This window comes from Camellia sinensis, chromosome 14 (assembly GCF_055761805.1).
Source record: "Camellia sinensis isolate YWXY chromosome 14, ASM5576180v1, whole genome shotgun sequence".
Lineage (NCBI taxonomy): Eukaryota > Viridiplantae > Streptophyta > Magnoliopsida > Ericales > Theaceae > Camellia > Camellia sinensis.
Genome location: NC_138974.1, coordinates 136,573,871 through 136,593,023, shown reverse-complemented (window position 1 = coordinate 136,593,023; position 19,153 = coordinate 136,573,871). Strand labels below are relative to the sequence as shown.

At 34.3% G+C, this 19,153-nt stretch overlaps 2 protein-coding genes across 4 annotated transcripts; one reads left to right on the top strand and one right to left on the bottom strand.

Moving 5' to 3' along the window:
* The first annotated feature begins 4,742 nt into the window (after nt 1-4,742).
* LOC114315449 (uncharacterized) lies at nt 4,743-14,575 on the top strand. 2 transcript variants are annotated; one of them, XM_082904315.1, is made up of 17 exons: nt 4,743-5,260; nt 5,420-5,490; nt 5,873-5,951; nt 6,892-6,974; nt 7,094-7,148; nt 8,098-8,174; nt 8,813-8,879; nt 9,485-9,564; nt 9,657-9,721; nt 10,086-10,175; nt 10,275-10,368; nt 11,119-11,319; nt 11,408-11,617; nt 11,733-11,852; nt 11,957-12,031; nt 12,735-12,800; nt 14,305-14,575. In XM_082904315.1, exons 1-16 carry the CDS (start codon nt 4,957-4,959, stop codon nt 12,795-12,797), a joined length of 1,734 nt encoding a protein of 577 aa, XP_082760441.1. In that variant the 5' UTR covers nt 4,743-4,956; the 3' UTR covers nt 12,798-12,800; nt 14,305-14,575. The 2 variants fall into 2 exon arrangements, with proteins under 2 accessions (XP_082760441.1, XP_082760442.1); XM_082904316.1 differs by lacking the exon at nt 6,892-6,974 and having other exon boundaries at nt 4,774-5,260.
* Nucleotides 14,576-15,346: 771 nt separating this feature from the next.
* Nucleotides 15,347-18,343, bottom strand: LOC114315424 (WRKY transcription factor 68). 2 transcript variants are annotated; one of them, XM_028262033.2, is made up of 3 exons: nt 17,670-18,343; nt 16,777-16,926; nt 15,347-16,056 (listed from the first exon to the last, which is right to left on the bottom strand). In XM_028262033.2, exons 1-3 carry the CDS (start codon nt 18,023-18,025, stop codon nt 15,561-15,563), a joined length of 1,002 nt encoding a protein of 333 aa, XP_028117834.2. In that variant the 5' UTR covers nt 18,026-18,343; the 3' UTR covers nt 15,347-15,560. The 2 variants fall into 2 exon arrangements, with proteins under 2 accessions (XP_028117834.2, XP_028117835.2); XM_028262034.2 differs by having other exon boundaries at nt 15,347-16,038.
* Between the last annotated feature and the right edge of the window lie 810 nt (nt 18,344-19,153).

The following is a 19,153-nucleotide window of genomic DNA, read 5'->3' as shown; positions in this document are numbered from 1 at the left end:
CTTATAAATTTAAGTACAATAGTTATGGACAATATCACTATTCTAATTTTTTTTTTTCCTCATACTTTATAGGTGGATGGGGACTTACACCGAACCGTAATATCTCCTCCTTTTACTAATTTTCTTATTTATGTGTATAAAGTTTTATTTATTACTCTAAAGTTTTTGTATGTATAGGTTCGATTTCTTCAAGAAAGAAATGTTAATGTTGTTATTCGCAATGAGCATGACCTTAATACTATTCGCATTCATGAGGTAAGCCTAAAAGTTACTTAAATATTGGACATGTATTTTCTTATCATTTTAAAAATAATTTATAAATATATTCTACTTACTTTTTACAGGCAAAGGCAAAGGTAAAGGAAAAAGACAAAGCAATATCAAAGGAAACAAAAAAAGCTATTCCTTATGGCAAAGGAAAGGAAAATGCACATCCCATGGTATGGTTTCTCAACAATTTTTAAAAGTTTCTTTTTCGAATATTATATAGATTTTTTTAAGAATTGCGTAGTGTCATATATTATTTTTTATGTACATTTTTCAAAAGTTTCTTTTTCAAAAATTTATTCAATTCTTTTTATTGAATGTGAAATATTTTTCTGAAGCATGTTAAAGTAAGCATTTGTACAATATGCTAATGCATTTGTATGAACATTAATTTGAATTTTTAATATGTTTGTCTATTTGTATGATAAAAATATGTTGCATTTGTACAATATGTTGCATCTATAACATAGCATAATAAAAATATAATAGAAGAAAACGGAAAAGGAAAATAAGAAGAAAAAACAAATATGTGATGAAAAGGAAACTACATAATATAATTTTTTTTAATTTTTAATTTTCTTATAAGAAGTTCTTAAGGAAAGAAGAAAAAGACAAAAATGCATTTTAATATAACAGAAACAACAAGAAGAGACAAAAGGAAAGTACAAGACATTACACGCTAATATTCACATTTTACGTATCCAATGATCTAATATTTACCTTTTCAACGTACATTTTGTAAAGAGATGGGTAGTGTCTTAAAACCAATAAGTATGTGCATAGCGAGTTTGCAGTTTTGTGTGCTTAATTTGTTTTCAAATTATTTTTCCCTTCCTTTTTAAATTTCATAAATACATGCATTGGTTCTTATATGACTAACAACTTAACCGAGTGAAGAGGAAAAGTTAGTTAAAAGGAAGAAAAAATACATAATGAAAGGGAAGCAAGTTAGTTAATCTTCACATTTTATGCACCTTCTTATATGATATTCTCATTTTAGGCACACAATGATAATGTGTTATCAAAAGCTGCATTGGCCCAACGTGCACGGCGAGAACGTGAAAAAAATCAAAAGCCATGTTCTACATACCAATTGGGACAAAGCCTGCGACGAGAACGAGAAAGAGAAAGATCGAAGGAATGTATTAACCCAAGACAACCTTCTTTAACACCAAATTGGTAAAAAGAAAAAGAATTTTTTACCCAAGACAATCTCGAATTTTTTACTCTTACTATTACCACTTTATTATATAGATTTTAATTTGTTCACAATCTATTTCTGTAGGCCTCCTCCTACAACTCCATGTAGAAATGTTGGTGTGGTCATTCGTGATGAGCACGACCTTAATGTTATCCGTGTTCGTGCGGTAAGTACAAAATCAAGTCAAACATTGTATGTATTTTATTTATATAAGATTTTTTTAATCTTTTCAATATTTTATTTATATTTGTTAGGCAAAAGATAAATAAAAGGTCAACCCAATGTCTAAAGGAAAAGAAAAGATGGCTCGTTCCGACAAGAGAATGACAAATGCATGTCGAGTGGTATATATTCTTTTTTAAAAATATGATGCAAAACTAATCAAAATTTTGAATAGTTAAAATATATGAGTGTATAAAATGAATTTATTGTATTATGTTGTTTTTGTAGAATGATTGTAATATATTTTCCTGTAACTTGCTATTATTTGTATGTGTTTTTCAAATTTATTTATTCTTATTTTGCATGGATACATGTGCATTTATAATGTACCATCCATAAGTTGCTACTTATATAAAGAAAATAGGAAAAAAGAAACGAAGAAATAAAGAAAAAATATATAAAGAAAGGAGAAACTAAATAAGATAGGTTTTTAATTCTTATTTAATATATAAAATAGAAAACAAAGAAAGGGAAAGGGAAAGGGAAAGGGAAAGGGAAGAAATAAGAAGATAGAAAGGGAAGAAATAAGAAAAAAAGAAATAAAGATAACACTATTAAAGGTATAAAACAAATAAAATAGAAAACAAAATTAAGAGAAAGAGAAGAAATAAGAAGATAGCTTCATTTTAAGTACAAAATATTCACATCTTTTGTTTCAATGATAAAATATTTTCTTTTTAGGCACAAAATGATAATGTAATATCAAAAGCTGCATTGGCCCAACGGGCACGGCGAGAGCGTGAAAAAATTGAATTTCAATGCTTGCAACGAGAGCAAGAGGGATTAGAAGAATGTGTTCAACTAAGACATCATTCTTTAACACCAATTCGTCGAGATCGCACTCACTTGGAGTGGGAAACAATAACTGAAGATTCTCAGTCGGCACAAAAACGAACAATGGTTACCCATCATTGTACATGTTCGTTTTCTATGCCAAGCACATCTTCAAATTCACAAAGGAATCGGTAAACAACTGTTTCTAATCTTGAAATACATACTTTTACTCATACCGTTTTGTTTTACAAAATCTTATTTATACACAAATATTTGTAGGTCTACTCCTATAAATCGATTTCTTCAACAAGATCTATGTACTGATGATGAATTAGAAGATTTGCCTACGAGTATATCAATTGACGCTCGAGCACACAAAGATTCTTGCTGCCATTATCTTGGCAAGATGGATGTATTATGTCCTTATTGTTCAGCCTTATGTTGGATGGATGAAAAATTGACAAAATCATCTATAAAGCGTCCCGTATTTGGAACTTGCTGTTTGGAAGGAAAGATTAGGCTACCTTTACTTATTATACCCCCTCCACCACTTCAGGCATTGTATGATGGGAATAATGATCAATCAAAATCCTTTCGAAGTTATACTCGAGTGTACAATGCAGTTAATGCTTTTACGAGTCTTGGTGCTACATTGAATCCTAGAGTACTCAGTGGAAGAGGCCCTACATCATTCACAATTCATGGGGAATTGCGACATCGAACAGTATCATTACAACCACAACCAAGGCAGGATGCGAGTTATGCTCAGCTGTATATCTATGACCCTTATTCAGCTTTAGAAATTCGTAATCGTAGAAATCCTAACTTGAGAAGGGATGTTCTCAAAACTATTCAGGATAGTTTGTTGCAAGTCAATGCATTTGTAGATAAATATCGCCAGGCTCATGCCATTTTACATCAATTAGACTCGGCAGGATACAATCTACCTGCTCATCTTCATTACAGTTCAACAACTGATCGACGTCGGTATAACCTACCAACTACAGATGAGATTGCAATTGTAATACCAGGTAATGTAATAGAAGTAAATGGGATGAGAGATATTATTTTACATTTCCGAGGAAATAATGAGTTGATACAAATTAATGAATGTCACCTAGCATACTTGCCATTACATTATGTTCTATTATTTCCATATGGTGAGCTTGGATGGGGACCTGAGTTGAAATTGTGGAATGTTTAGCATGATCGACCTTCAACTGATCGACTTACTCAAATGAATTTTTATAGTTATCGTTTGTTTGAACGACCCACAGAGTATTCAACAATTTTGAGAGGTGGGAAACTATTTCAAGAGTTTTTGGTAGATACTTGGGCTGCAACTGAGCAAAATCGATTGACATACTACAAACTTAATCAAGGGAAACTTCGGGCTGAGATTTACTAAGAGTTGTCAGATATGGATCCAGATTATGTGCGACCTGGACAAATTGGTCAAATGTTTGTTTTGCCATCTTCATTTACTGGTAGTCCTAGACATATGTTTGAAATCTTTCAAGATTCAATGGCTATCACACGATACAACCAACACTTAGATATTTTTCTTACCATGACTGCAAATCCCAATTGGCCAGAAATTATTTCAGCATTATTACCATATCAAAAACCTATTGATCGTCCTGATTTAATTGCCCGTGTTTTTGAGTTGAAGAGAAAATGTTTGATAAAGGAGATAGAAACAAATAAAGTGTTTGAAAATAAAGTTGCACATGTTTTTACAATTGAATTTCAAAAACGAGGCCTCCCTCATATGCATGCACTTTTATTTCTCAAGAGTCCAGACAAAATTCGGACATGTGCTCAAGTAGACAAATTGGTCTGTGTTGAATTTCCAGACCCAAAAGATGATCCTATGCTTTTTGAAACTATCAAATGTTGTATGGTACATGGACCATGTGGTGCTCGAAATCCGCAAGCACCATGTATGGAAAATGGTAGATGCACTAAGAGATACCCTCGAGCTTTCATAAAAACAACAACTATGGATCAAGATGGATACCCTATCTATCGTCGTCGCAATAATGGTCAAGTACATACTGTGAGAGGGCAAGAAGTTGATAACGGGGATGTCGTACCATACAATCCATATCTTTTAAAACTTTTCAACTGTCATATAAATGTGAAAGTTTGTGCCGGAATGAAATGCGTTAAGTATATACATAAGTACATTTATATTTATAAATTATAATATAATACGTATAAATTATAACTACATTTTAATCTTAAAATTATTTATATCGTACGCGCATACGCTAGTAATAAAATAAAATAAAATAAAATAATAGCGCACGTATTTTAGCCGGGGAAGAGGTATGACGTCATGTACCGTTCTCTCCGTTGAATTTCCAGTGGGGTGATTCAACGGCGCCATAGCATAGCATGGCTTAATTCGTCCTCTTTTTTGTTCGTTCTTCTCTCTCGGGTCGATTCAATCAAGTCATCGACTCCACTCTAGGGTTTGGTGTGGGCAGATGGATAGAGATAGACAGAGAGCAGACCACCGCAACCCCCACTCTGCGACGTCGTCTTGGTCCTCTGATGACCACCCTGCCTTGGACCCTCACAGAGGAGGAGGAGGAGGAGGAGGAGGAGGTTACTTCTCCTCCGGCCCCGGCGATGCCAACCACCACCAACGACACCATTTTCACCATCACCGTCACCACCACTCCAACCACCGCCAACATTTCAATTTCAACACCGAACAGAACGATGACATTGCTTCCGCTACTCATTCTTCCTCTCTTTCTGCTCGCAAGAGACAGTTTTCTACTCCAGGTGCCCAATGATATCATCTTTCTTTTCCTTTCATAATTTCGATTTCTTAATTTCATCAATTAATTGCTCTACCCCTAAATCCCCAAACCGATTTATTTAATTAATTATTTCATTTCAATAAAGATTACTGAAATTACTCTTTTTCTTATATATTATTAGATTGTATTGATGGTGGAAGTTATGTGAAACTTTATGTCGGTGGTATACCAAGAACTGCCACAGAAGAAGAGGTAAGTAAGTTGTTGTATCATCTTCAATATTCCTGTTTTATTAGGAGATTGCTGCCTCATCTCATCACACATTAATACACATGATTACACATTCTTGACGCTCTATTTTCCACATCATAACCATAGTTAGCAACTCTACCTCTGTATCTAGCTCTCAGATCCATATCCTCCTCACTATCTATTTATATGCACAACAACTCTTTGGTCCTCATATTGTTGATAATTCTCGTGTGTAAGTGTGGGAATATTATCAATTAAGTAATATTATATTATATTATATTTCCATGAGACATATCATTTCCTTATTTAATAGTATATTGCAATGGATTTAAGACAAATCAACTTGTGATCAAATTATTTTCCTTATTATTATTTTTTTTAGATTCGCTTCTTGTTTGGGGAACACGGAAACATTGTTGAGGTTGTTCTGCTCAAGGATAAGAGAACTGGCCAACAACAAGGTATGTCGAAATCTATTTTTCTACAAATTGATTGATGCTTGCCAATTTTTGCTGTTTTTTTCATGCATTCTTTACAATGGATACCTCAATGAAATGTTTGACCATTTTAGATAAATGGCATCTTAATGTGAAATGATTGTCCTTGCCATCTTCCAAAGGAGATCTTACCAAGATTAATTTTATGTGTATAGTAAATATATTTTTTGTGAATTTTTGTCCATCAAGTATTTATTCAATTGACATTTGGATATGAATATCCTACCATTAATTTATTTTGTTAATAACATTAGGCCTACCTTGGACACGTCAGAAATTAATTATAAGTTTGAATAAAATAACTTAGGATGCAATGATAAAACACTCATCCAAATGTGTCCTATTATTATTATTATTATTATTATTATTTTCTTTTTAAGACTTGAACACACTTCGGACGCTTAGGAATCACACATGTTCATCGCTTAGACACACATAAAACAAATTAAAAGTTTGAACAAAACAACTTATACGGTAAAGGAAAAAAATATAAATTTGTAAGAGTTAGTGTTAGTTGCATTTTTGTATTACGTTTGACTAAGATATTCTTATATATGACATATAATAAAGAGCTATCATTAAGAAGAAAATAAAGCCAAAATATTTATAATCCCAGTACACTTTTTACATATATATCAATGCTAATGACAATCCGTAGGCTGTCTTTAGCATTTTCCTATAATAAATATATAAAACTATATATTTTTTTTAAGACTACCATCAGCTTGTTCATGTCATGTTGTATGTCTGTCTTTGTGTCCGTGTCCGTCCTTCTCGGCGTGGACATATTTTCATCCCACAACTTATATATAGTATGACTGAATGGCTTTGTTGTTCACATGCTTGCACATATTTTTATTTCTACACCTGATGGGATTAGCATATAAAATATTTACTTTTGCAGAATGTTGTTTTGTAAAATATGCAACATTAGAGGAAGCTGACCGGGCTATTGGAACATTACACAATCGATACACTTTTCCTGGAGTGAGTTGCCTCATGGCAGGACTGAGGACTTTGCTTTGTTATCCAGTTATGTGATCAATGTTTCATTATTTCATGTTTTCTTCTTCTTCTTTTTTTCTTCCCCTCCCTCTTTCTTTTAGGGAATGATGATTCCAATTAAAGTTAGATATGCTGATGGGGAGCGTGAACGCCTTGGTAAGTTTCCAATCTAAAGATATATTTTTCTTCAGAAGTTTTATCCCTTGCCATACTTGTGCAAATCATTATAGAGTAATATTGTAATATACAAGCCGGTATTGAGATTCATTGGCTTAAGTTCTTGAGACTTGGATAGGAAGACCTTTGCCATACGCATTTAGGTTACATTTGCATCCTTGATATTCAAGCATATATTGTCCATTTGCCATCTTGTTAATGGTGGGAAACCTAAGTTATTTATATACCAAAAAATATTATTTAAAAATTTGCAAAGTTGGTATCTTTTCAATGAGTCGGCTTATTTATTTTGGTGTGAGATTTTCAGCGGGTTCAAGTGAAAGTAAAAAGATGAAAGAAGTAAGGGGTGTTTGGAATGATGGTAGTTAATCACTTTTTTTTTTTGTTTTTTTTTTAATGTGTTTTTCTGATGCAAATTTGTTGTTGTTGGTTTTTTATTTTTATTTATTTATTTATTGTTTCTGGGCCACAACACTTGCCATTGAAAAACATGAATGCATTCATTTGGTGTTGTCTACGGCTGCTCTTATGTCATTACGGAAGAATCAATTACCTTATTGCTGACAATTATCACCATTTGTATTTCATTGAGATATTGTAGTGTTCTGTATAAAAAGTGGAAAGGATTCAACTTAGAATGTTGATGGTGGCTATATAGAACTAACATGATAATGGCAGCTCTCTCATATGTAGACTTTCAAAAAGTGTTTTTATAAAAGATTTCTGAATGCAAAGAGAACATAGTGGGCATTAAAGAAAAATGGGTTGACTTTACTATCCCAAGCTAGAGCAGTGAGAGAAAACCAACCCCCCTCCATCAATCCATTCCCTTCTTGCCTCGTGGTGGGGTTACTGGCAACCTTCCATTGATCAGATTCTTATTTATGATCCCCATTTATTGCTGATGTTGCCTTTTTTCTTGTTGCAGGGGGTTTTGGGCCACATGAGTACAAATTGTATGTTGGTTGTCTGAACAAGCAAGCTTGCAAAAGGGAAGTTGAAGAAGTATGTTCCAAGCTATTAGTGTCTGGCCCATTTAAATGAAAAAAATACATAATTTTCCTCGTTTCTTAAGTTTTAATATGCATGCTTGTGGTGAGGATAGCTTATGCCTGACATTTAGGAAGTTGTATGCGCTGCAACTGTTGCTTATCTGTGATACACTGATACTTGGGTTGAATTTGATTCTCTAAATGCATTGACATTTGTTGCAAGCTCCTAATGCACATGCATCCGTTCTTACCCCATTCATGATTGGTGTTGCTGCCAGTGTTGTTGCAAATTGTCATATCTAATATTGGTCATTGGTTTCAATATGAGAATTCCTACATCAGTGCAATTTTATGCAACATCAGGTTTGATTTTGAGTGTAGTTGTGTGGTGGCATACTTTTTGAATCATATGTTGATGATGTGTATTGCATTCAATAATTTCCTACGCTGGTTTTGGTGCAATAGGCAAGATGGGACCTACCTTTAAATAGTTGGACCTTTTTGCTGGTTTTTCTCACTCAAACAAGAATGAGAAAATATCGTCTTTTATTCTCGCTGCTTTGAAAAATTTCAGTCATTAATTATTGTATATTTTCTCTCTTTTGGCCTTTTACAAGGTTATAAGTTTTGTATGGATGTTTTCACTTTCAGATATTTTCTCCTTTCGGTCTTGTTGAAGAAGTCTACATTGTGTGTGATGAACGTTGGCAAAGTCGTGGTATGTTCATTGCCCTTGCAGTTAATTTGTTTTTCATATCCAATCTTTGGGCATGTTTTTGCATAAAATGTTGGAAACATATTGGAAGATGATCTTTGTTTCCCTTTACTCTTGGCCGCTGTGTTAGTCATGGGAGTCCTGCTAGTACTAGCCCTATTTGACTGCCCTGGTAATAATGTGTTGTTTTTGTCTAAAGCTCTTAACTGTCTTTGTACACTCTTCTTTTAGATTTTGAAAGCTAACGATTTCTTAAGCACAGGTGATTAGCATTTGTTTTTATTTAATTTACGCGAAGATAAAGTAGTTATCTAATTCAAGTCTCTGCCATGCATTTCTAAAACAAAGCTGGTGCTTTAGGTTTTTGTTGCCAAATGTATTAATTTTCATTTCTTAATTGAAGGTTCCACTGTAAGGTTGTGCTAATGTAGATCAAATAGTTATCTAATTTCAAGTTGCTGCCTCACATTTCTAAAGCAAAGGTGTTGCTATAGGTTCTTGTTGCTTGTACTGCCAAATGTATTCTTCATCATTTTTTTATTTGAAGTTTGATCAAAGTTTGTGCTAATGTATGTTACCCTGATATGCACATTCCTGCTGTTTTCAAGGATGCGGATTTGTTCAATTTTCTCATAGACACATGGCAGTAGCTGCAATGAATGCACTAAGTGGAACCTACATCATGAGGGTATTTAATTTTACTTATGTCTCACTTCGCTGATTTCACTGAGATCGTTTTCCATTGTTCACAAGTTTTTCTTGTTATTTCTTGTTATTTAGGGATGTGATCAGCCATTGGTTGTTCGTTTTGCGGAACCTAAGAAGCCCAAGATTGGAGAGTCAAGGCATTTCCCCTCATAAATGGCTTTTTGTTTCTTTTTGAATATTAATTTTATGGTTAATAACAATTTATATATCACATATTCTTGATAATAGCAAATCCTCAAAGATTGTACATTTGAGTGAATATATTGCTTTTGCAAGGGGCAGCTACCTGCCCTTTATTTGTTCCTACACAAGATTCAGTGAAACTCTGGTAAAAAATTATTGAAATAGTGGCTACTTAGCTTGCTTATTTGGACTCTTAAGGTGGGAGTACTCATGTTTCCCTTTCTCTCTGCATGACCGTCGTGCTTTGTCTTAAGCTCTTTAGATAATCAGAAGTTAAAGATGATGCTTATTCTCAGTCTAATTCTTAATCTTCTTCAGGGATAATTGTAAATTTGGTGCTGACCAAAAAAATAATGGTAAATTTGGTGGTTCGATCATTGGTTCCCGTTTTCAAGAACCAGTTTTTAGGTCGGTTTGAACAGTTTTGTCTCTCAACTATTTATCATTCTCTTTTTTCGTATTTTAATTGATTTTTTAAGTTGTTGGTCTGGGATTTACTTATTGCAGGCCAGCACCATATCTTAATGATCCAGTGGCTGGACATGTGCTGCCCAGTGCTTCTCCTCCACTTAGTCCAAAGACTATGGCATCATCTTTCCAAGTTAGTAATTATGGTTTTAGCAGATATGCAGTGCCATTTTCAAGTAACTTTAGCATTATATTCTTTAGACTGACATCAGTCACATATCATTCAGAGCTTTGTATAAGTAAACTTTGCATGTATCGACATCCTACTGTTCGTAGACACATAAAATAGTGTTACCCAGACCTCATGCAGGAATAGTGTTCACTCCAATTATGTGTCACACCTCTCACATTGGATGTATCTGAAGGATTTACAAACTTTAGTTAGTAGCATCCAATCCTCAATTATTGGCTTAAATTGTTGATGGATGCTTGCGTTGCAATTTTCTCATCCATTGGATTAGTTGTGTATAGATCGAAAGGAGTTAAAAAGATATCGATTATGCAAGTTTAAATTTGAACCTACAATTTGTGTGTGGTACTAAAAGGTGGATCGACCCTTGGAGCGGTAAAACTCTGGTGTTGTAGGCTTTTATTCATTAAGTAAACCCAAGTTTAGACATTAATGGAGACCTCTTAGGTTAGGTGAGGTTCACCTGTGTTGGATATGTAGCTCATACATGTGTGCTGGGAATTAGTATATTATCTTTCTATGTATAAAGAGTTTCTCTGACATGAGGATGTAGAGAATTTTCCATTTATTTTTTCCTTGTACAAGTTTTCACATAATCTTGTCTGCTTTTGACTTGTGCATTATTTTTTCCCCATTTTGGGAGTATGCTAGTGACTTCAAAACTTTGTGACTCTGAATAATGTTTTCCTGCAGTCTCCACAGACTGGAGGCAAGCCTCAGACAGTTTCTGGCACTCCCACTGCATCAGAACTAGTTTTGCCTTCAAGTACCTCTTCTTCCCCTGCAGTGCCTCCAAGTACCCAAACAACAGATGTATTGGATTGTGATTGGAGTGAACATACCTGTCCTGATGGATACAAGTACTATTATAATTGTGTCACTCTTGAAAGCAGGGTAATCTTCCTGTATATAGCATGTCAGCTCTATTTGTATACTGGTACCTTTTTAAAGTGGTATAAGTTTATGAGCATTTGACATGCAGTGGGAGAAGCCCGAGGAGTATTTTTTCTTTGAACAACAATTACAAAAGCAGCAGGAGCAGGAGCAGGAGCAGCAACATTCTTGTCTAGAGGTTCCTTCCCTGTCAAACCCACAGGTTCTTTCTACCCAAGAAGTTTCTCAAATGCAAGAGGTGCAGCTTCAGACACAACTCTCGAATCTGGAAATCCAACAGCCTTCCTTGCCTACATTGGTTAGTTTTCTTTTACAGTGTTTTTTTTCTATGTTACATGGACTCGGGCGTAGGAGTCGGGTATGTGTCCAAGTGTTTGAGTTATCTAATTCTCATGTAACATTCTTGTCTACAGGTTCATTCCCTGTCAAACCCACAGGTTCTTTCTACCCCAGAAATTTCTCAAATGCAAGAGGCGCAGCTTCAAACACAACACTCGAATCTGGAAATACAACAGCTGTTCTTGCCTACATCGGTTAGTTATCTTTTACAGTGTTGTTTTTTCTATGTTACATGGACTCAGGCAGAGGAGCCGGGTTTGTGTCTAAGTGTCTGAGTTATCTAATTCTCATGTCCAAGGACACCGGGCAAGAGGTGCAGCTTCAGACACAACTCTCAAATCTGGAAATCCAACAGCCTTCCTTGACTACTTCGGTTAGTTATCTTTCACACTGTTGTTTTTTCTATGTTACATGGACTCGGGCGTAGGTATGTGTCCAAGTGTCTGAGTTGTCTAATTCTCTTGTCTAAGGACACCAGGACACATAGATTCCATATTTGAATACTTCTTTTATTCTATGTGTAAAGTGGTATTTACAAATTAATGTAAAGCATGTTATGCATAAAGTGGAAGTTTTATGCATAAATATAGAGCAAGTAATGATGCCTCGTTTGGGAACAGGCTAATTTAGTAATTTTTTGGCTATTTGGCTAAAAAGGTAGGTAAAAAAAACTTATATGTTTGGGATGACTTTTTGGCTAATTACGAAAATATGTGCAAAAAGTAGAGAGAAAAAAGAATCTTTGACTTTTTGGTATGGGTTGTTGGCTTTTTGGCTAATTTAGTAACTTTTTGGCTAATTGGCTAAAATAGCCTCTTGCCAAACGAGGCCTGAATTATTTGAATAGAAGTTGGGGAACCAGTTGGATGGACTTGTGGAGTTGTAAATCAAAGATGGATGATATATTTTTTTTCGGAAAATAACATGTACTAAATAGTTTAAAAGAACGTATTTGTCATGTTAAGTATAGCACTTGTTTTATTAGGATACTAAACATTACTTATTAATGGTGCTTATATTTAATCGGTTATGTTTCTATATGGCTATCTTCTTATTGGCATATTCTGGTCTGTCAGGAACTTGAACCAGTGAAAGTGCAGGTCGCAACAAGCCCCAACATTGCTCCGACTTGTGTCTAAGTGGTATGCATTTAAATAATTCAAGTACTCAATTATTGTAGGCGTTTAGGCTGGTCAGAAATGATCTTGGGAAGTCCTGATATTTTGTCCATTATTTTCAAATGTTTTGAGTTTTTTTAATTGATATTAATGTGCTTTGGATTAACCTTTAATTGACTTGATCTTGAACTCAATGAGAGCTTTTTTCCATAATGAGGAGCAATTTTCTTAAGCCAACATACCCTTAAATTTTTGAAACTGTTGTAGTTGTCATTGTGATTATCATCTCTTTTTTTTTTTTTGAAATCGTTGTTATTCTTCTGAAAATGGTTATTGAAAAGATACAATCATTATTCATTTTGTAAAGTCAGAGTCACGCAGATGTGAGCGTTGGCCAATGCCTGAATGACCCTAATGTTAAAAAAAAAGGCCTAATCACAAAAAGATAAGCTCTGGGGCTAGACTCCATGAGGAGCCGAGGTCCCAAAGATCGTCCTTAGGTGATTTCTACATAACAGGACCACTCAACCATGTAGCGGTAAGTCACGGATTCGCACACATGCAAGAATTTGAATCTACAAAACTGACACTGGGTATGTTCGCCTAGGCCTAGAAAGTTCGTCTTACCAACCATATGTGTTGTTGCCCGGATGATTGGCCTCAGGAAGAGTGGAACCTGGAACCTCAGGAGTTATGCTCCAAAGTTTTATCAAAGTGCCACATCCCCCGGGGTTATACATCCAATTGTATCCACAAAAATGTTGAAGAGCCAAAATATTTTCACAATCGTATCTATAATGATGTGGTATCATAAATATGTCAATTTCTAATTTGTTACACATCCAATCATATAGGGGGTCACTCTCTTGTTACATCATTATAAGTGACTTTGTGGATCCAAAAATGTTGGTCTCTGACCGTACTTGTATTTTACTTATCATTTTTCTTAATTTTTTTAAATTCTTACCTAAATCTACGAACTAAAGAGAGTGTAAAAGTCTACCGGTTGATCTATGTAGATTGTGTGGTTTTTGATTAATGCTAAAGTGATATGAACATTTGTTGGGCCTCTAAATGTGTTGCGTGTGATTTTGAACCTAAAATCGTCATCCCAGGCGCAGCCCTAAGGATTTTTTGTTGGGACCGAGTGCGGCCCTAAAATTGTGGGGCAGGTTTATTGGGTGTTTGGGAATTATTTTTTTTTTTGCTAAAATAGTATTAAAAGATAAAATAAGTTAAAATAGTCAATAAGATAAAATATCGCATCAAATCTATAATCATTTCACTTTTTTTTTTTTACAAATATCACATTCAATTATAAAAAAATTTAATTATCTTTTCAAACATAAAAATTTTAACCTCTTAAAATAGTTAAAAATTAAAATAGTCTACTAAAATAGTAATTTTTCAAACACCCACTGAATATTTTTTCAAACATCAAGATAGATCAGTGTAATTTATCTTAAAATTTAAATAGATAATTTACATAAGACAATACCAAAGCTACCCTTGCATTCTTTTTCTGCAGGTTTGATGTGAAATAGTTTGGATGAAGCGCTAAAGATGATTTGTGGCAACGTAAAGGAGCATTTAAAGGGGGCTGCAAAAGTTTAAAGGGGATATTGCATTGCTCAAAGTTTATATGTGTTTGGCAATTTTGGGTGGCCCTGTTTTTCTTCTTCTTACGCTTTGACATCCCTTTTCTATAAAACCATTCAATGAATAGATTGTTGTACACAGAAGAGTGTGGATCGGAAATAATTCAAAAATGGATAAAAGGAGGTCAGTTCTGTGTAAAAGTTTGTTCTGTTATGTTGCACCTCCATGCATGCTTGGTCGTCTCTCACATTTATTACCTTCAACAAATTCACACCATCTCTCCCTCTCTCTCTCCTATGCCATATATAAATAGTTCATCCGGATTTCCAGACCAAGAAAAAGGTGACAAGGCCCTGTATCCAAATTGCTTAGCCAAGAAATCGCACCCAAACAGTCCCCTAATTAATGCAGACTACCAAAAATAAACTGGTGATATTACTGTATCAATTAGTGTATCAACACTAATTATGACATTATTATTGATCACACTCATGTTACAAATTATAAATATAAAAAATTTCTTAAATTATATCACATTATCAATTAGTACACTAAGTGATGTATATAACATTATTCAAAATGAACATCAAATGGGAGTTGGACCCTGCCGCTAACAACCAATTGATTCGAGAAAGATAAACCTTAATTTCTTTTATGGCCGCTTATCATTTAGATATACAATATATAAAAAAAAGAAGTCATGATATATATATATATATATATATATATTATTGGTTTTAAGAATTCTACGTGGATAGAAATGGATCACAAAATCAACTACAAACACAAAACATATATGGTTTTAGTACCACCACATACCGAATGTGATTAAAATTTATTTATTTTAGGTAAGTTCCATTATGCAAAAATTAAATCGGGATCACTTTTCGAGTAAATTGCTCCATTTAAAATAAAGTAAAAAAAACAGTTTATATATATTATTATCGTTTTCCGAGAGAGAGAAATCCCAATTTATAAGCTAGCAAGTACTACCATTGGAAGAAAAACCCACGCCAAAACTACAATCAATAGGGCTTGTGGGTAGCAGTCAGTTTAAGAAATTTACATACCAGTAATTGGGTTTCCATCTACTACCCCTCCTAACTCAGCAAAAAAATAAAAATAAAAATTACATAAGCTGCAGTTTTTGTTTTATGTATTATATATATATATATATATATATATCTAGTCATCCTTTGTAACAAGTGATGATGGCACAATGTCTTGAAGAAGGCCATGGTCTGCAAGCAAAGCAGAAGAAGCTGGATTGCAAAAACGCCTCTCATGTAGTAGTACAGATGCATTAGTACTAGCACTAGTGGGATTAAGGTAATTACTCAAGTAACCACAGTTCAAGTGAGGAGGAGGCAAGTTGTTGTTACTGATGAATTGGAATGGATGATGATGATGATGACGATGACGACACAATGACAGAGCAAAAGCGGTGTTGCTGTTGGTGTTGGCGCTGGGGGCTGAGAAGCCAGGACGAGCTGGTATGAATGCCGCAGAGGTTGAGGTTGAGATTGTGGTTGGGCGGTGGACAAGGGGACTTGGATGGGTGTGTTTGCCTTCGTAAGTAGTGACTACTATGGTTGGGTCACTAAAAGATCTCTCTACTCTCTTCTTCACATTACATGTAACTGTGGTGCAACGATAGTAACCCCTGCACCAACGCAAAACCCTATGCTCATTAGTCAAAAGTTTCATCCACATTTCAACGGAAATGGCCATAAAAAATATGGAGTTACCTGCTCCAAATTAGTAAAATTATTAGTTAAAAGTCTCCATCTGATGCTCACCATAAATTAAATGAAAATAGCAAAAACACATTAGTAGGTAACTATTTATGTTCACCATAATTCATTTTTTATCAATTATTTAACAAAATGAGTCAACATTAGTAGGCAACTATGAGTAGTTGCAGAATATAGAGTGATGCTCTAAACTAGTCACATAACAACAAAAGAATTTACAGATATGCCATTTTGACTTATATTTGTTAAGTGGTTGGAAGACAAAAGATGTTTTGGATTATCGATTTTATTAGGAATTTAGAAAGAAAAATAAATAGACAAAGAAAATAGAGAAAAAATTTAATTTGTGTTTTATTTACATTTTTTCATTTTTGTTTTCAAATCTCACTTGAATACATGATACAATTAACAAAGTTGTAGTGTGTTGTTAATGCCACATGATAGTATCAAATAATTTTCTAACATTATTTTGGTTTTTTGTTATCAATGATACCCCATGATATTCGAGATTTTATTGAATAATTACGATCAAATTGACGAACTTAAATGACTAGACAATCCAATGTAAGAATATTAAAGATCATGGGACTAAAATGGCTTACGATAAATATATATATCAAAGTTACAGTTAGTGTGGGGGTACATACCTAGGAAAAGGGCTGTTCTTCACAGCTTTTTGGCCGTACTTTCTCCATCTGTACCCATCTTCCAAATGATCAACTTCGCTCTTCGTCATGAATGCAAATCTGGGCTCTCTCTCCCTCTTCTTCTGACTCGTTTTCTTTGGTTTCAACAACCTAAATTAATTAGACACACACACAAATCCCAAAACACCAACACAACAAAATCAATAAACAACACTTCTTTGACTTCAAATCAACCAAACCACGAAAACCCATATCTTTTCTCGATCTTTCCTCAAATGGGTTTCCCTAACATTATGTTTTGTCACAATTATTATCATATTTGAATGAATAGCAAAGTAAAATATCCCATAAAAAAAAATTATGAAATATAAAGGGTGTGTATGGTTTGTGTTTTGATATAAAGTTTCAAAAAAAAATTGGAGAGAGCGTTAAAAAAAAAAAAAAAAAGTTCGTTTAATTATATAATTTGAAAATAATTTTGAAGATAAGAAATTTGAGATTATTTGATATTTTATTATAATGGAACATATGTGTATAAAAAAAAAAGTAACTGAAAAAAATAGAGGAAAAAAAAATTTTGATTGATGTGTGACAAAGAGATAAGTAATATTAGATTTTTTTTAAGAAAAATTGTAACGAATTTCTAAAAACAAATTTCAAAATATAAACCAAACACACCCACATATTTTAATGGGTAATTTCGCTATATAAAAAGACCAAATCTTACTAATTTTACTGAAAAATGAAAGTTGTATGATTCTTTTTTTTTTTTTCTTCTTCTTCTTCTTCTTCTTCTTCTTTTTTATTTCTTATATATAGTAATTTCTCACCAAATCATACCATCAGAAGGAGAGGGCAAACCACAGGAAAGACATGCAATGAGTAGAACTTACTGTTTCTTGGTCTTTAGATGCTCTTCGTCCTCTTCATCAACAACAACCCTACTCAGTTCATCATTGGGAGCAACACTCGATTCTGAGGAAATCGAGGAGGAGTTGGGCGTGGTGGGCTGGTTATTCATCATCAACACCTCTGATGTACTCCGTGTCGGTTCAACATATGGTGTAGTAGAAGCTTGTAAGATATCAAAAATGGAAGGATTGAAATCTGGAATACCCAGAAGCTCCATGAACCCCAATGAACTACTACTCTTTTCACCCAACTCCAACATCCCTACCACTGAAAACTGATCGAGAAATGGCGACGATCGGATAGAATCTTCGGTCTTTACAGCTTCTTTACTCTCCATGGATTCAACACAACTCCAATTTCTTCTACATCAAAATCACTCACTTTTTTTTTTGTCTTTCCTTTCTTAGAGAGAGAAAGAGGAGACAAGTGTGTGTGTGGCACAGAGAGTGAAGTATGAACACAAAAAGAATTTTTGATGGTTTGGGCTTGGCTTTGGGGATAGTGTGTGTGTGTGTGTGTGTGTGTGTGTGTGTGTGTGTGTGTGTGAGAGAGAGAGAGACAGCGAGAGAGAGAGGGGGGGGAGCGAGAGGGGGGTGGCTTGGACACAAAGATTGACCGGCGATACCCGGTCAATTACTGTACGATAGTCCGTGGCATTAAATGCTGGAGCGGTCGACCCTTTATACGTTAGTTTTGACCGGTAAACCGGTTATAGTGTGAACGCATCGAGTTTACACGTGAGTTATTACGGCAGAAAAAAGTCATTGTCTTGTTTTAAGCTCAATTTATTAATATTTTGTACAGTCGTATATTATAAAGAAATAATAAACTATTAACAAATTTTTACTGTAACAATCACCACTAAGAAGCTGATATATGTATATATCTAGAAATAAATTTCATATGATTTTATTGACAAACAAGGCCTAAGTCAAGGGTTATATTGTTTAGTTTTTTTATTTTTGAAAAAATTGTAGAAAGATGATATCTAGAGAAAATAATTTTTTAAAAATAATTACAAAATTATAGACCCCTTTCTTTTTGACAAAATTTGAAATGAATTCTCAATGAATTGATTTACTTGAGTTTACACAGCTTTATACAAGATGGTTAGAGTTTGTGTGGGGACATAATTTTTGAATGACAACACGTGGTCGATGTGTCACCGAAGTACCAGCCGAGGTGTCACCGAAGTACCAGCCGAGGTGTCACGTGTCTTGGTCATGACACCGAGATGATTTCGGCTAGGACGAGGTTATCTATGAAGAAACCGGAATCTGGGATAAGCGGATAAGGGACAAGAGTCCTAAAATGAGAGAGGACTTCAGTTTGGGTAAAGATAAGACTCTTATAGAGTTTATCCCAATCCTACTAGGAGTCCAAAATTAGTAGTAATCCTAAGTCCATTGAAACTAGGCTTCTATTGGGACTAGGTTTGTGTTGGCTATAAATTAGAGGCACCCTC